This window comes from Oncorhynchus mykiss, chromosome 1, assembly GCF_057628025.1.
Source record: "Oncorhynchus mykiss isolate SJ-2025 chromosome 1, ASM5762802v1, whole genome shotgun sequence".
Taxonomy (NCBI): Eukaryota; Metazoa; Chordata; class Actinopteri; order Salmoniformes; family Salmonidae; genus Oncorhynchus; species Oncorhynchus mykiss.
This window is the reverse complement of record NC_143022.1, coordinates 42,141,249-42,160,233: the sequence shown is the minus strand read 5'-3', so window position 1 is coordinate 42,160,233 and position 18,985 is coordinate 42,141,249. Positions and strand designations below refer to the sequence as shown.

The 18,985-nt window shown below is 41.5% G+C and overlaps 1 protein-coding gene across 2 annotated transcripts in view; it reads left to right on the top strand.

Annotated features, from left to right (window-relative positions):
- The window catches only part of LOC110522681 (inositol 1,4,5-trisphosphate-gated calcium channel ITPR2), a 162,849-nt gene extending 145,620 nt beyond the window's left edge, over window positions 1-17,229 (top strand). For both annotated transcript variants that reach the window (XM_036977399.2, XM_036977393.2), the window contains exons 55-56: window positions 12,092-12,253; window positions 14,501-17,229. In XM_036977399.2, the coding sequence (XP_036833294.2) occupies window positions 12,092-12,253; window positions 14,501-14,584 (246 nt within the window). In that variant the 3' untranslated portion in view covers window positions 14,585-17,229. The remainder of the gene's footprint in view (window positions 1-12,091; window positions 12,254-14,500) is intronic.
- Window positions 17,230-18,985: the final 1,756 nt, after the last annotated feature.

The window sequence follows — 18,985 nt, the reverse complement described above, 5'->3', positions numbered from 1 at the left end:
AATGTGAAATGTCAGAATAATAGTAGAGAGAATGATTTATTTAATATTTTATTTCTTTCATCACATTCCCAGTGGTTCAGAAGTTTACATACACTCAATTAGTATTTTGGTAGCATTGCCTTTAAATAGTTTAACTTGGGTCAAACTTTTCGGGTAGCCTTCCACAAGCTTCCCACAATAAGTTGGGGGAATTTTCCTCCTGACAGAGCTGGTGTAACTGAGTCAGGTTTCTAAGCTTCCTTGCTTACACACACTTTTTCAGTTCTGCCCACAATTTTTCTATAGGATTGAGGTCAGGGCTTTGTGATGGCCACTCCAATACCTTGACTTTGTTGTCCTTAAGCCATTTGCCACAACTTTGGAAGTATGCTTGGGGTTATTGTCCATTTGGAAGACCCATTTGCAACCAAGCTTTAACTTCCTGACTGATGTCTTGACATGTTGCTTCAATAGAGTTCCTCGTGCAGCAAAGCACCCCCACAACATGATGCTGCCACCCCCGTGCTTCATGGTTGAGATGGTGTTCTTCCGCTTGCAAGCCTCCCCCTTTTTCCTCCAAACATAACGAAGGTCATTATGGCCAAACAGTTCCCATTTTTGTTTCATCAGACCAGAGGACATTTCTCCAAAAAGTACCATATTTGTCCCCATGTGCAGTTGCAAACTGTAGTCTGTTTTTTTATGGCGGTTTTGGAGCAGTGGCTTCTTCCTTGCTGAGCGGCCTTTCAGGTTATGTCGATATAGGACTCGTTTTACTGTGAATATAGATACCTTTGTACCCGTTGCCTTCAGCATCTTCACAGGGTCCTTTGCTGTTGTTCTGGGATTGATTTGCACTTTTCGCACCAAAGTACGTTCATTTCTAGGAGACAGAATGCGTCTCTTTCCTGAGCGGTATGACGGCTGCGTGGTCCCATGGTGTTCATACTTGCGTGCTATTGTTTGTACAGATGACCGTGGTGCCTTCAGGTGTTTGGAAATTGCTCCCAAGGATGAACCAGACTTGTGTAGGTCTACAATTTATTTTCTGAGGTCTTGGTTGATTTATTTTGATTTTTCCATGATGTCAAGCAAAGAGGCACTGAGTTTGAAGGTAATCCTTGAAGTACATCCACAGGTAGACCTCCAATTGACTCAAATTATGTCAATTATCAGAAGCTTCTAAAGCCATGACATCATTTTCTGGAATTGTCCAAGCTGTTTAATGGCACAGTCAACTTAGTGTATGTAAACTTCTGACCCACTGGAATTTTGATGCAGTGAATTATAAGTGAAATAATCTGTCTGTAATCAAATGTTTGGAAAAATTACTTGTCGTGCACAAAGTAGATGTCCTAACCGACTTGCCAAAACTACACAAATTTGTTGTTAACAAACTATAGTGGTTGAAAAACGAGTTTTAATGACTCCAACCTAAGTGTATGTAAATTCCGACTCCAACTGTATATACAGTGGGGGTGCCACTAAAAGTTTTGAGATTTTGCTGCAGGACTTAGAGGTAATTTGTGGTTTAGTACCGTACCCTGCGTCACTACTTCATTGTTCTGAACCAGCGCAAGGGTGAATCAGAGCACTGATTATGCTTTTCGGTCCCAAGGCTCTGACAATGAATGGGCAACATAAACCTAAATAGAAATTGATAATTGTGCACAACTTCAGTATTACTTCCTATAACTGTTGTTACACTAAGGTTTTTATTCTAAGAGAAACTTAGACTACAATTAGGGTGTGGAAATGTTAGGATTATTTTTGCCCTTACTGTAGTACTGTAGCCTACTCCCAACTGGTCACGTTGTACAGTGCCGAATACAACAGGTGTAGACGTTAGTGAAATGCTTACTTACAAGCTCTAACCAATAGTGCGGAGAAAAAAAAAAGTATGTGTAGGTAAGTAAAGAAATAAAACAACACTAAAAAGACATTTGAAAATAAGAGTAGCAAGGCTATATACACTGGTTAGTCAGGCTTATTGAGGTAGTATGTACATGTGGGTATGGTTAAAGTGACACTGCATAACCCTTATGCACCACTGCACTTTGTATACCAGGGTTGGCTGGCCTTCTCTAGTCACTCGTAGGCTCAGTCACTGGTATACCTTTATTTACTCTTTCTTATTTGGGGTTTACTACCTTTTTATTTGGGCATTTTTATTGTTCAGAAATGTGGTGGGTACTCTCTTCGTTCGCTGGACTTTATCCTGCTAACTGTTCCAAATGTCCCAACTGAATTTGGTAAAAGGGCTTTTATATACTCTGCGCCATCGTCTTGGAACACCTTACAAAATACTTTTTAAACTGGAAGAACTTGCCCCGATTGGTATTTTTAAATCACTGATGAATGATCTTGAGACTGATTCTCTGACCTGTCAATGTTTTTAATTTGCTGTTTTTGATTTTGTTATACTCTTGTGAATTCTCTGGGTTTTACTAGATTACTTGTAGTTTTTCGTGTTTGTCTGTAATTTTTGTAATGACTTGGTGCTGCCTATCTTGGCCAGGACGCTCTTGAAAAAGTGATTTTAAATCTCAATGAGCCCTTCCTGGCTAAATAAAGGTTAAATAATAAAACAAAATATGATGAACAGAGAGTAGCAGTAGCGTAAAAAGAGGGGTTGGCGGGTGGTGGGACACAATGCGGTTAGCCAATGTGCGGGAGCACTGGTTGGTGGGGCCAATTGAGGTAGTATGTACATGAATGTATAGTTAAAGTGACAATGCATATATGAAGTCAACCGATTAATCGGAATGGCTGATTAATTAGGGCCGATTTCAAGTTTTCATAACAATCGGAAATCTGTATTTTTGGACACCGTTCTGGCATTTTTTTGTATTTTTTGTATTTTATTTTTTTACACATTTATTTAATATTTTTAACCAGGCAAGTCGGTTAAGAACATATTCTTATTTTCAATGACGGCCTAGGAACGGTGGGTTAACTGCCTCGTTCAGGGGCAGAACGACAGATTCTCACCTTGGCAGCTCGGGGGATTCAATCTTGCAACCTTACAGTTAACTAGTCCAACGCTCTAACCACCTGTCTCTCATTGCACTCCACGAGGAGACTGCCTGTTATGCGAATGCAGTAAGCCAAGGTAAGTTGCTAGCTAGCATTAAACTTATCTTATAAAAAACAATCAATCAATCATATTCACTAGTTAACTACACATGGTTGATGATATTACTAGTTTATCTAGCGTGTCCTGCGTTGCATATAATCGATGCGGTGCGTACCGTTGCTCCAATGTGTACCTAACCATGAACATCAATGCGTTTCTTAAAATCAATACACAGAAGTATATATTTTTAAACCTGCATATTTAGCTAAAAGAAATCCAGGTTAGCAGGCAATATTAACTAGGTGAAATTGTCACATCTCTTGCGTTCATTGCTCGCAGAGTCCGTGTATATTTTCGAGATGATAGTTTCCGGATTCGACCATATTAATAACCTAAGGCTCGTATTTCTGTGTGTTATTATGTTATAATTAAGTCTATGATTTGATAGAGCAGTCTGACTGAGCGATGGTAGGCAGTAGCAGGCGCATAAGCATTCATTCAAACAGCACTTTTGTGCGTTTTGCCAGCAGCTCTTCGTTGTGCGTCAAGCATTGCGCTGTTTATGACTTCAAGCCGATCAACTCCCGAGATTAGGCTCGTGTAGCCGATGTGAAATGGCTAGCTAGTTAGCGGGGTGCGCACTAATAGCATTTCAAATGTCACTCGCTCTGAGACGCTGTTGTCGTGTACCTGGTTCGAGCCCAGGCAGGAGCAAGGAGAGGGACGGAAGCTATACTGTTACACTGGCAATACTAAAGTGCCTATAAGAACATCCAATAGTCAAAGGTTAATGAAATACAAATGGTATAGAGAGAAAAAGTCCTATAATTCCTATAATAACTACAACCTAAAACTTCTTACCTGGGAATATTGAAGACTAATGTTAAAAGGAACCACCAGCTTTCATATGTTCTCATGTTCTGAGCAAGGAACTTAAACGTTATCGGCTTTTTGTGGTCCTCCAATAATCGGTATCGGCGTTGAAAAATCATAATCGTTCAACCTCTAATGCATATAAGATAAACAGAGAGTAGCAGCAGCGTAAAAGAGGGGTCGGGGGGGACAATGCAAATAATCCGGGGAACCATTTGGTTACCTGTTCAGGAGTCTTATGGCTTGGGGGTAAAAACTGTTGAGAATCCTTTTTGTCCTGGACTTGGCACTCTGTTACCGCTTGCCATGCGGTAGTAGAGAGAGCAGTCTATGACTGGGGTGGCTGGGGTCTTTGACAATTTTCAGGGCCTTCCTCTGACACTGCCTGATGTAGAGGTCCTGGATGGCATGCAGCTTTGCCCCAGTGATGTACTGGGCCGTACGCACAACCCTCTGAAGTGCCTTGCGGTCGGAGGCCGAGCAATTGCCGTACCAGGCAGTGATGCAACCGGTCAGGAAGTTCTCGATGTTGCAGCTGTAGAACCTTTTGAGGATCTCAGGACCCATGCCAAATCAGTGTTGCTTGACTCAAAGCGAGCATAGAAGTGATTTAGCTCATCTGGTTGGCTCGTGTCACTGGGCAGCTCGCGGCTGTGCTTCCCTTTGTAGTCTGTAATAGTTTGCAAGCCCTGCCACATCCGACGATCGTCGGAGCCGGTGTAGTATGATTCAGTCTTAGCCCTGTATTGACGCTTTGCCTGTTTGATGGTTCGTCGCAGGGCATAGTGGGATTTCTTTTAAGCTTCCGGGTTAGAGTCCCGCACCTTGAAAGCGGCAGCTGGACCCTTTAGCTCAGTGCGAATGTTGCCTGTAATCCGTGGCTTCTGGTTGTACGTACAGTCACTGTGGGGGGGACATCCTCAATGCACTTATTGATAAAGCCAGTGACTGATGTGGTGTATTCCTCAATGTCATCGGAAGAATCTCGGCACATGTTCCAGTCTGTGATAGCAAAACAGTCCTGTAGTTTAGCATCTGCTTCATCTGACCATTTTTTTATAGACTGTGTCACTGGTTCTTCCTTCTTTAATTTTTGCTTGTAAGCAGGAATCAGTAGGAAGAGTTGTGGTCGGATTTACCAAATGGAGGGCGAGGGAGAGCTCTGTACGCATCTCTGTGTGTGGAGTACAGGTGATCTATGATTTTTTTTCCCTCTGGTTGCACATTTAACATGTTGATAGAAATTTGGTAGAACAGATTTAAGTTTCCCTGCATTAAAGTCTCCGGCCACTAGGAGCGCCGCCTCTGGGTGAGTGGTTTCCTGTTTGCTTATTTCCTTATACAGCTGGCTGATTGCGGTCTTAGTGCCGGCATCTGTCTGTGGTGGTAAATAAACAGCCACAAAAAGTATAGCTGAGAACTCTCTAGGCAAGTAGTGTGGCCTGAAATTTTGAATAATATACTCTACTTCAGGCGAGAGACTTCCTTAGATTTCGTGCACCAGCTGTTGTTTACAAATATGCACAGATCACCCCCCTGTGCTGTTATCCCGCTAGCTGAATATCCATGTCGTCATTCGCCATTCAGCCACGATTCCGTGAAACATAGGATATTAGTTTTTGATGTCCCGTTGGTAGGATATTCGTGATTGTACCTCGTCTAGTTTATTGTCCAATGATTGCACGTTGGCGAGTAATATTGACGGTAACGGCAGCTTTCCCTGTTGCCTGCTGTGGGTCCGGACGAGGCATACAGCTCTTCTTCCTCTGCGTCTCTTACTTTTGCGAATAATTGGGATGTCTGCCCTGTGGGGTGTTTGGAGAATATCGTGTGAGTCCTGCTTGCTGCTGTTGTTGTTGAAAAAATCTTTGTCTAATCCGAGGTGATTGATCGCTGTTCTGATATCTAGAAGCTCTTTTCTGCCATAAGATACGGTTGCAGAAACATTATGTACAAAATCATTTACAAATATCACAGGAAAAAACACATAATAGCACAATTGGTTAGGAGACAGTAAAACGGCGGCCATCTCCTCCGGCGCCATTTTGAAATAGCTTTGTTGCTACAGATGCTGGTTCAATACCTGTGCCGGCCTCGACTGGGAGACCGATGAGATGACTGTAGGCTTTTGGTTGCTCTCCTTCTGAAAACATAAATAAATCATTCTGAATTACAAACAGGCTTTTTTACAAATTAGCAACAATATTGCACCCCATGTTCAAGAATGGCCTTTTTCTTGTTCATTTTACATTATTTGAAAACAAAATCATGTCCAAAATATTGTTATTTTCTTAACAAAGCGATTATTATTCATTTTTTTTAAATAGATAAAAGCCCCTTGGATATTCTCACAGATATATTATTAACCCTGTTATTAGCAGGACAATATATATTGGTCATGGCCCCCGAGTGGTGCACAATGGGATTGCCTTGCAGTTCTCCAGCTGAATCCACTGAAATAGAGGTGGGCGTGCGAGGTTCAAGGCACGAGGGCAGTGGTTACTCCGCCCCACTGGGTAGCACAGAGCAACACTTTAAGGGGCATTGCACTAATAATTGCACTGACTAGGGAAACATTCCCACTGTTCTTAGTGCCAGTCTCTCACTAACGGCTTCAGTCAAAAGTTATACTTAAATCCAAACCGGAATTCAACGAAAAATGACATGTAAGCACACATTTGTAAATCCAAACTTTAAAAGTAATTGGAAAGGTAGATAGAAATGATTTGTGACGTTGTGGTTACAATAAAGAATGTAAATAAGATGCTGTGTTTTTATTTACAGTATTGATGGACAGCTGGTCGCATTTTGAAAACAGGTTTTCAAACACTTGTAGCCCGATTAGCAGCACAATACTCTTTATAGCCCGGCTTCTGTAGGCGTAAACATCCCCCTACTTGCAATGTATTCAATGCTTAAGTGCGCTAAAGTTTTACATTTGCGAATAGCACTGTCCGTGGCCAAAATCCACAAGTCTACCAGTTTTTTTTTTTATGTCTCAAGTAGATTTTCCATTCCTCTTGAAAACCCAAATCTGTTCACTTAAATTAATAGAGATCCTGGTCATGGTGCTACATTATGTTGTCACAGCATAATCAAAGTGAGGACAATCGGCTCTCTGCTGTATACTTTTGGCCAATTCTAAGCTGAAAGTCACACCTTTCCAGTACTCCTCACCCCGCCATTATTGGTTAGACTACAATTAGAGTGTGGAAATGTTAAGCTCTTAGTACTGTAGCCACTCCCGACCACCATGTTGTACAGTGCCATATTTTCCGTTCCATCCTAACTGAAACACTGAGTTTTTCGTTTTTCTTGGAATAGAAACACCATAATATTAATCAAATTAATTCAGCAAAATTTCTTAAAATCAGTCCCATATACTATGTTTTACAAAAAAAGGTTTTATATTCTCTAGTACAATCACTATTGAAGGCTATCAAATGCTTCTCAAAGATGCCCTCTGGTGGTCAAACTACCACTAACTAGCTTTAATGGTTACAATGGCTGACACTTAAATAACGTGCCATAGAATTCTGTGGCATCATGCAAGCTGTGCTGCAGTACGCTGCAACTTTTAAAGGCCAAACCACTGTATGACATTTGCTTCGCGCATTTAATTGTAGACATCTGGTCTGTGATGTAATTACGAGAATGTACGGATGTCATTTAATGTGATTATTATTATATTTATGAAACATTGGTCATGTATTTCTTTCCTTTTGTTTCCATTAAAGTCCATCTAGTTAAGGTTGTTAAATTAACGTGAGCTAGAAACACTATACTGCAGTGCATTAGACGATTGTTTGTTCAATGTGTTTGTACTTTCTCTCTCCAAATAAACTAAACTGTAGTTAAAGGGTACATTATGTCCCTTCTCGTTCATTCCTAATTGGATTTATTGGGCATGCTTAATCAATCGGTCACATTTGAGTCTGGGTTAAACAGGATCTGTTGTTCCTAGTTGTTTTTGCAGACGTTCATGAGAAAATGTCTTTGTGCCCCACAGTGGCCCTCTTTTCCCTCTGTATGTTGAGAGAAGGGGCTGTTGTTTTGAAGTTATTTTTGCCCCACCTCAGGGCTAACTGAATTAGCGTGTCGTGTCAGGCTCCTGTGGTCTGTCGGCCAGTCTGTCCTCACTTCACCTGTTTCTCAATGCCTCTGCCCTCTCGCTCAATGCCTCTGCCCTCCCTCGCTCTCTTTCTCTCCCCTTTTCACACTCAGTGACTAAACAAACTTCTACAGTGCATTTGAGATTCTCCCAATACCTCACCTCGCGTGGATAATGGCACTGAGCCTTTTTCTAAAATATTTAGTGAGTTGGAGAACATCGTTGGGAGGGATGTTAGACCATTCCTCCATACAGAATCTTTCGATTCTTATGGACTGTCCGCTTCAATTCAAACCACAGGTTTTAAATGGTTTTCTATTCTGGAGTCTGAGAGCTCACTGGAATTCAACTGGAATGTCACGACCCGGGTCCGCTGACTTTCTTGCTTCGCAGCTAAAATGTATCGTAAATGTCACAGTAGCCACTAGATAGCTACTGGTAACAAACATCATTTGCTTCATAAAGTAACTTCAACAAACAACAATTCATGTTTAGCCCTCTCAAACAAATATGAAAGTACAATAACGTTATCACTCATATTATCCAGAGCTAGGTAGCAAGCTAAGCAAAAATGTATGTATACTCCTCACATACTAACTTTAATAGCTGAGTTAGCTAGAAAGCCAATGTTAGTTAAACAATGGCATTCAGCCTACTTTATAACAAACCTTGCTTAATTTCATCAATATCATGCGCAAACCATTACATAAAGTTGTTAATTCACTAGGCAGTTGATTCTTGCGTTCCTGCTGACTTTTGCATTTAAATAAATTACGGCGTTCTGAGATTCCCTTAAAGGCATCCATGTCTGAGTAACCGGCTTTTTAATGCTATTTAAGATTAAAACGGAATGAATCATGATATAATGAATATAATGAAAATGCCTATACATTTAAGCTGTTTCAAAATAAATTGCCCTGCCATTACGATTTGTACTGTAGGGTTATTGGGCTGAACAAGACAATTCTGTTTATATTGCCCTTCCTGGTGGGGAGTAATTGTCGTCCAAATGTTGTGTGCGACCTCCTCAGGAAGCATTCGAGACTTGCGAAATTAGAACTTTTACATTACTGTAATGTCTCTCGAGAATCGATACCAATTGAGAATCTCGTAAATCTCCTTAATGCTCATCAATGTGCAAAGCCCTCTGAGATGGCCATTGCAAAATGTTGATTTTGTGGTCAATTAAAAAACAATTGTGCATTTTATGTTTGCTTGGGGTTATTGTCTTGCTGGAAGATCCAATTTTCATGTCATCCAACAAATGTAAACGCCTGGAGTTTTCAAAACTGCATTTGAACCTGGATTGGAACCTGTGCTTTTGTCAGCTTTCATAAAAATAGAGATCTCAACACCAGTGGTGGGTTTGGGGTCGAAATGAGAGAGCAGAAAATAACCCCATACCTACTGGTGGTGGATCTTTTGATGTTATGGGGCTATTTTGCTTCCACTGGTTCTGGGGCCCTTTTAAGGTCAACAGCATAATGAACTTTACCCAGTACCAGGACATTTTAGACAAAAACAAAAACCCGCAAGTGGATCTTCCAGCAAGACAATAACCCCAAGCATACATCAACATCCACAAAGAAATGGTTAATTAGCCACAAAGTCAACATTTTGCAATGACCATCTCCGTCCCCGGGCTTAAAACCCATTTGAATTGAAGTCCATAATCACAGACAAATGATATCAAGGATCTGGAAGGATTCTGTATGGAGGAACAGTCTTAACAAAGCTTTCAATTTGTTCGTCATCTCATAAAATGTTTGAGAAAAAGGCTAAGCGCTGTTATCCTCGCAGGGTGAAATATTGAAAGATATTGAAAAAAGGGATGTCAATATTTATACCTACCTCATCCCCATATTGTTTTTATTTACTTTTCTGCTCTTTTGCACACCAGTATTTCTACTTCTATCACCATCTGCTCATCTATCTCTCCAGTGTTAATATTCTAAATTGTGATTACTTCGCTACTATGGCCTATTTATTGCCTACCTCCTCACGCCATTTGCACACACTGTATATAGACTTTTTTTCTATTGTGTTATTGACTGTACACTTGTTTATTCCATGTGTAACTCTGTTGTTGTTTTTGTTGCACTGCTTTGCTTTATCTCGGCCAGGTCGCAATTGCAACTAGCCTACCTGGTTAAATAAAGGTTACTCAGTGACTGTCAAGACTGAACAAAGTTTCAACAGCATTCATTTCCTTTGACTAAGTCAACTGTGTTGACCACTGTGCTGACCACTGTTGGCAAATACATCCTAGTTAGACTTGCACCTGCTATTAATTAGGGCCTTGTTATAAAACAGAGAAAGTAGTTCATATACTCAACTTTATGCTTCTAAAACTGTCAAATAAATTGTACGCCTACAATGTTTCAATTGCTCAAACATATCTATAAACGTTATTTGAGGAATGGAGGGAAGCTGGATATGGGGTGAAAATGCTCTGTTTAGTTTATTAATTCAACCATTGTTAAAAACATGCACACATAAAACTTGAAAAAGCCATACATGCACATGAATAAAATCATTGAGGATAACACACAATAAACTCTGGGACTTATTTCCATTGTGGTCCCCTGTTATTTACATATTACATTTTGTCATTTAGCAGATGCTCTTATCGCGGGCGATTTACAGAAGAAGTTAGGGTTAAGTGCCTTGTGCAAGGGCACGTCAGCAGATTTTCCACCTCGTCGACTCAGGGATTTGAACCAGCGACATTTCGTTTACTGACCCAACGTGCTTAAACTCTAGGCTACCTGCCATTATGGAGATGAGCTCACTGAAAAAGTGCTGTTTAAAGAAACACTGCCGCTCCCTTTGTCTCTTCACGATCTCTCCTCTTTTTCCTGTACAGTATCTTTGTTTTTACATAAGCGGTGGGATAAAATCCTCCTGTTCCTACCTCTACGTTGTGCCAGCCATATCTATCAGCACCTTTTAAACTGTGTTTTTCAGCCAAACTGGCAACAAGATCTTACATAACATCAGCTGACGGCGATCTATCTGTCTCATGGCAAACCGACACGTGCACACAGATATTGGCAGACACATCTTAAACCCATTATATAATGCTGCTATAGGTGCATGTATTTCTGTCTATATTTTCCTCTGTATTTTGTCCTTTATGGCCACTTGAGGTAGTAATCTCTGATGCAGGTAGTGATCGCTCTCTGTTGCAGTTCAGCATAGTAAATATGTCTAGTGTGTCTACTAAAGACTAACACGTGAGCTCCCCCACATAGGCCTACTCATTTTATTCACTGCTTCACTAGAAACACAATGTTTTTGTATTTGAGCTCCTGGAGGCTGATCTGGAGTCAGTTCCTTTGAGGAGATATACTGTTCAGCTTACTGCAGTACGCAGCCAGTGGCCGGCTGATCTGGAGTCAGTTTGTCTGAGAAGCTATACTGTTAATGTACTGCTTACTACAGCCAGTTTATGTGAGCAGATCTTTGTACAGCTTACTGCAGTGTCTGGCTGGGAGAAAACAGGCCTGGTTAAAAGTAATCACACTCCTCTAAAGTGAGGAACTTGGACCAATTCCCTCAGATGTACTGCTTAATATACCCATCCTCTCTCTCTTTCTCTCTCTCTCTCTTTCACTCACTCACTCTCACTCACTCACACATACATGCATGCATTATTTTCCTGGCTCCCTCACTCTCTGTCAGCCTGTCTGTCTTCATCTTTCCTTTTTTTCCTCCCACACACTTTTCCTCTCCTCTGTCTTTCCCCCTCTTTCTCCCATCCCATTCGCTTTCACTTTTCTCCTTTCTCCATTGCTGCTCTCTTACCCTCTCGTACCCTCTCTCTCCCTCTGGTTTTAGCTTAGTAAACACTGCTGTGCAGTGTTGAACTTCTGAATTGAATAGGCATTGAATCTGCTATGTAAATACGTTTAATTTGGGCCAATAAATGTTCTTTTGAAATCAAATCTCTCTCGCTCTCACTTCCTCCCACTCTCGCTTCCTCCCGCTCTCTCGCTTCCTCTCACCCTCTCTCCTTCTCTCTCTCACTTCCTCCCCCCTTCTCTCTCCAGGAGAAGAACCTGGACTGGTTCCCCCGGATGCGGGCCATGTCTCTGGTGAGCAGCGAGGGGGAGAGTGAGCAGAACGAGATGCGCTCCCTACAGGAGAAACTGGATGGCACCGTCAAACTAGTGTCCCTGCTATCTTCCCAGCTGTTCGAGCTAAAGGAGAAGGTACTGCACTGTCGTTGAACAAGGCATTAGTTCATACACTTAAGACAAGGCCGCGCAACTCAAATGGCATGTTCATTGTGGCACTCAACGTTTAATGAGTGCTTCTTATTGGAAAAGTCACGGGTCGGTATTTGAGGGCCACCGTCCTAGGCCCTAACACTTAACTGATCTTTGTATGTCATTGATTGGTCAGAGTGTAGTCCACGCAGTATGGACTTTCTTCATTGGTATCTTTTTAACCCATAAGAGGCTAATCAGGGGGAGGGGGGCTACTACTAAGCTATTTGTTTTAAGTTCATACCAGGTTCATTTTGCTATTTGATTTAGAATTTTAAGACCCCTTGAAGTATAAAAAACAATACATACCAAATGTATTTTATGATTTGTAAAAAAAAAAAAATAACATGTATTTAACCCCTTATTTTTGTCACTAAACAGTCTCTGTATATACTTCCATTATATATTTTTTTACTTGCACCGGGAACCTTCAGACGAGTCTTGTGAGGACTGTGGGAGTCCTAGAGCAAATACTTATGTGTTTGTGAGAGTCTCACCTTTCCACAGAGGGGTCATATTAGCGCGTAGCCCAAACTGTTCGGACGCTACAGACAGAGGTTGGCAGATCGGCTGAACCGACTTCAGCCGGTTCAGACAGTCCCAAGACGCTTGTCAGGGTTGTAGAGCAAATCGGAGAACACCATTGTGGTTGTGAGATTCATCTTCTCATAGAGGGGTCATAATAGTTTGTCAGGTCTCTGACCTCTCTATAGGCGGTGTCATCATCGTCGGTGATCAGTCCTACCTCCGTTGTGGCGTCAGCAAACATAATGATGGTGTTGGAGTCGTGCCTGGCTGTGCAGTCATGAGTGAACAGGAGTACAGAAGGGGACTGAGCACACACCCCTGAGGGGCCCCCGTGTTGAGGATCTGGGTGGATGTATTGTTACCCAACCTTACCACCTGGGGTCGTCCCGTCGGGAAGTCAAGGATCCAGTTGCCCAGGGTACTGACCTTAGGGATGACCTTGGAGGGCACTATGGTGTTGAACGCTGAGCTGTAAACAATGAACAGCATTCTCACCATCATGAGTCGTCATGGGTCTCTTCACTTGCATCACAATGGTGAATCATTCCTATCAGTTCACATGCACTTGTCCTTTTCCTTGAGGTTATCATGCCTTGCTGTACAATGCCATGTCCCTCCCTGACCTTCCAGAGAGCCTGTGGCTGTTGGGCTGACTAGTCATGATGCAGCAAGTAGTTTGACCGATCGTCATCACTCCACCATCACCTGATCATTACAACACCATCACCTGCCTCTCCTGCATGTGATCTCCGTGCAGTCACAGGCCTCTCCTTGTTTGTTCCTGTTCTGCTGCCCAGATGTCCGTGTAAACAACACCCCATGTTGACTTGTTTACATTTGAGTAATTTAGCAGACGCTCCTATCCACAATTAGTGCATTCATCTTAAGATGGCTAAGTGGGACAACCACATAAAGGGTCACACTTCAGATAGTGAAAATAACAGCCGTGGTAAAAACAGAGCTGGAACATTGACCTCCTGCATGTTGTTTTGTGAACTTAGCTCTCTTATACTCGAATAGAGAAAATAACTTCACAGTAAAAACAGAGCTGAAACAGTAGTCATGGGTTGTGATTGATTCCTCATAGGTTGGCAAATCAATCAGAGTGCTGGTGTTCATGGTATCGCAGACTATACTGTGTTTACCTAGGAAGATTGTTAAGGACTTGTCTGAAGTCAGACAGTTGTTTCTGGAATATTACATTGTGCAGGGTGAATATGTCAAACAGGAAATCGAGGCTAATTAAGGACAGAGGCTTTTTCCGGCCATGTGTGAACACCGAGAACTGAGCCAGGTCTTCAGAACAGAGATTACAGATACTGACCGGTACATTGTGTTTCTTCTCACTAATGGTGAATATCAGGAACCGTGTTGTGAAGTGTAAACTAAAGACAGTGAAAAGCTATCCTGGAAAGATGGACATCTCAAATGGACTCCTTTGGACATTTCAGTTTAGGAACTATCCCACAAATTGCCTAAAATGTACACAAATTAGTAAAACTGAGATTGGATTTTGCGTTCTGAGATTACTGTCGGTGTAACCTGGGCTGACTCTTGACTATTTGTTGGCTACATTGCCAGATTCCATTGATACTGCCCAAACTGGAAATGCTGTGTGTAGCTTATATTGAACAAGTTCTTCTTTCCTTATCTTCTCCACAGATGACAGAGCAAAGGAAGAATAAACAGAGGCTGGGCTTCCTGGGGACTCATGGAGTCAACAATCACCATATCCCAGCACACTGAGGGGCCCGTTGCCCCCTTATCACAGAGAACTCTGCTGGAGGTACACACAGTAACCACACTAACACACACACACACACACACACACACACACACAATGTTATCCGTTTTATGGAGCCTTTACTCAAACAGTGCCTTGATTTCAAAGCAATCAGTGCCTCGTTCTTAGACTGAGTCCTCAGACGACTCACCCAGCATCACCCTCCCACATAGAACAGTACAGTGATTTGTGCCTTTAGAACAACACAAGCTGCACAGTCATTCTGATCATCCCATATAAGTCCTTCTGCTCTATGAGTGAGACTGAATGAGATGCCAGGCATGCGTCACTATGCCAGGCTGCAGCAGACTGACTGCAGCCTGGAGGTCAAGGAAGAGGGTTAAAGGTTAAGCACTGTGGCCCTGTGGGCAGCCACACTCTTCCTTCAGTATTCTCAGTGCACTGTGTCTGTCTGACAGATGAAGACAGAGACTGGGCTATACCCAGGTCAGGTATTGGTACATTGGGTGGTTGGTGTTGTTCAACTCTGTTTAGACTTTGGAGGGGTTGCTCCTTGTATTATTGAATAGCCCTTTTGGGAAAGGGTATATGTGTAATTTTAAGGTAAAGTATTTTCTTCCTAGCCTGGTCCCAGATCTGTTTGTGCAGTCTTGCCAACTCCTATGACAATGATAATGAGTTGGCAAGACCGCACAAACAGATCTGGGACCAGGCTATCTATTTGCTTTTGTTTTGTTTTAATATGACCTGTTAACTCATGAATGTGGAGAATATTTTTTTTTTTTTTTTTTACTGTGGAGTAGAAATGGATAAACTTACCGCGTGGCTGCCTTATGTGGTAGCATTGCTTCATCATCTTAATCAATGACCGGGATAGTCAATGTTCTCAGTGGCCTGCACCTTTTTTTTTGTTTTTTTGTTAACATACAACTGGAGAAACGGATTTGCCTGTGACAATACTTTTTGGTGACACTTTACTTGAACTAGCCGCAATAATGCTTCATAGCTGTGTCATAAGCATGTAGTAAAGATTCATTGCAAATGTTATTTCTAAAGGATATACTATGACAATGTTGTGACACATATATTTACATATTGCAGTAGTTGGCCTCCTACTGTGAAGCTTCAAGACATGTTAAAGACGCTGTTACGGCGCTGAGTTCAAGTAAAGTATTACCGCCTTTCCTTTCAAAGAAGTGTCATCCATGATAATGCAATCGCTGCACTCCATTACGTGCCTTTCTACAAATGTTGTACATAGTCTAGAAATAACGCAATGAAAAAATGTAGATGAAGATAATCTGATTATCTGTGTGGAATTTACTTGAAAGTCCTTGTGATTCAAAGTCTTATATTGGTACAGAATGTATTCACCACTGTCTAAAGATAATGTGCTTGTGTACAATACAGTAGATAGGTCGTACCACGAAATGAGTCCCTTTTGGGTACTATAACTTGCTGGGAAAAAACCATTCTGTCATTAAGAGTACATGTTCAACTTAATTAAAAAACATGTTTTCCCATTTCAAGAGGTTAAATTAAAAAATGACTGTGGTAAGTACCAAATAAAATAGCAGGGTTGGCCGTAACAGGGTTGACCGTAGCAGAGTTGGCTGTAACCGGGTGATTTAGCCTTAAATCAGGCATAAATCCCTTTGTTACAGGGGGAATGGAAGCTTGTTGTGTGCAACAGGGAGTGGCAATTGAATGCAAGCTTCACAAATGTTTTTTAATTGTTTAAACAATTCTATGCTGTCTATCTATGGGTAACAGGGTTGACGTGTTACGCACGATCCACTCGGTTTTCCACCACAAAACACCAGAAAATGATCAAAAGAGAAGAACCAGCTCAACTGCTTTTACGGTATGATTTGACTAGTAGATGTTGAAAGTTTATTTTGAAAAAATTATTAAACTCATATTACCGTATTAAAATGAGAGTTCAGTTCACGTAACGGGGTTGACCTTTAAAATGAGGGCCATTGTTTTTTACCTTTAAAATGAACCACGAATCGCCTGAAATTAACCATTTTCAGAAAGGACTGTGAAAGCAACAAAATATCTAGGCCTTTAGAGTGATAGAGACAACTTGGAAACAGTTTGTGATCAAGTGGGTCAAAATCTTCCTAGAAGTCACAGAGGGGACATGTCAAAATGTTGAATTTATTCATATAAAAAATCTGATTTATTGAATAGTCCATGTGGTCTATATTAAATGGCACTTCATTTAATATAGAATTTAAATTCAAAATTGGTTCACAATTTCTATTAAGGGACGAAAAAGGGACTCATTTCATGGAATGACCCAGAAACAGTCACTCATGTTGATAAAGATATTGCATAATACTGTACTCATGGGTGTGTTCCCCAAATGGCCCCCTATTCCATATGGACCGGGACATAACCATGGAACTCAATCTCCATACTGTATTCATTCTGTTTTTTTGTACTCAGCCATGTAAAGTCATCTCACTCAGTCAAATGGAATGCAATTCAATATATGTGTAAAAGTTTTAATCTCGCATAATCACATAACAGTATGTATGCACTCCAGCGTGGAATGCCCTTTGACAGTTTTCTCTAAACAGATTGTGTATTTAATGTTGTTGAGCTGTTATAATGTAATAAATCTATGATGAGATAAGAATGGATGTTTTTGCCTTGAGTTAATCACGGTCTCTGTGTATTTAGTCAGCAGTCTTTGGGTTGAATTCATGTTTGTCCTACCGTTGTGGCCCACTTGTACACACAGTACACACACCACAATAAACGTCATGCTTTAACTATCATACTGCAACCGTTCTGCTCAGTGCATCTGCTTAACACTCATAAGAAGCCTGATGTGGACTTTGGATCAGCGTTATCTTTTGTCATTTTTTACTTTCCCCTGTTTGGAAAGATCAAGATGAATGACTATGGAAATATGTCTGTGTGACTCAAATTCACCTTAATTCCAAATGAGCTAATTTTCTCTGATTTAAAGATATCAAATGAAATGGTTTACAGTGATAGGGCAGACAAGGAATCCGTGAACAGTTGGATAACGCAACACGTGCGAGGTCATTAATGAATGTGAGGCTTGAATTGTTTCCAAGTTGTTTTATAATCCAGACACGTGATTCCCCCCCCCCCCCTCCCACCGGCTTGGACAGGGCTCACGTCCAGAGATGGTTCTGTTCTTGTTGACGCTGGCGGGGCTGCATTCTCTCACGCCGCCTCTGTGACACAGCCATTAAAATTAGCTGCACGCGGTACCATAATAGCCCACAGCTGTCACCGAGCAAGGCAGGAAGGGGAAAGTCCAGCAGATCTGGAATGCTCCGACTTGGAGGGGAGGGAAGGAGAGAGGGGGCGATGGGACATGCCTACCCTGGCTCTGTCGGTACTCTATGGTGCATTCATACACAAACATCCACTGCTTTGTTTTTTTACATTCCAATGACCTGGACAATTTCAGACATACATTCCTCAAACAATCATTTCTCTCATACAATTAAAATGGCATGGCAGATGCCGCCATAGTTAATCTACTGCTTCTGTTGGACGTGTCCTAACTGCCATTGGACTAATGCATTTTTTAGTAGCTAGCAGTGGTGTAAGGTTCTGTGTCAGGATCAGAAAGAGAATAACTCTTTCCACTTGTGCAGCTCGGAGTCTGAAAACATTCTGCTGTAATGTAATGGGTTATCAACCTGGGGGTGATATGTGTTACTGTACCCTTATGACTCACTGTTATTCTGAGAAACTGTACACGTTTTGTGCATGTGAACCACACGTTGCGTGCTCTTGAGCTGGGTGTGTCGCTAATGTACACAACCTTAGACAAAATTGGACACCGGAGTCTCTCGACACTGGCAGCCCCCGACCAAAGTCACGTGTTGTTTAGTCAGCGTGAACTCAGACCCACCCAATAGTAGTAGGACAATAAACAGGATTATGCCACAAACACCTCTGGGACTGAGCCACGGTGATGATTTGAATGTTGTGTTTATTGTGTTTGGAGGCAGGTGTTGTAGTGTGACAAACAAAATATGTTTTTGTGTTGTAGTGTGACAAAAGAAAAACAAGTATTTTCAAATGCTATGTTGAGCAACTGATAGATCATTTTGTTCTGCTCAAATGCCAATTTCTGTTTCCCAAGTAATTTGAGCATATTTTTTTCCCTCCAGTTTGAGTTATGCCAGTTGCAGGTGGCCATTATTGAAGTGAAACTGCTCTAACATAATGCTATTAGTCACGCCTTGAGTAATGTCACTTCTTTTCATTGAATTTTAGTTACTTGAAAGTGTTCTGCTCCCACTAAGTGAAGGTTGATCCAATAAAGTGCCAATACAGAAATTGATCACCTCATTTATCTCCCACATTCATCTCCCCTTTCAAGGGGTCAGAAGAAATGCACTGGA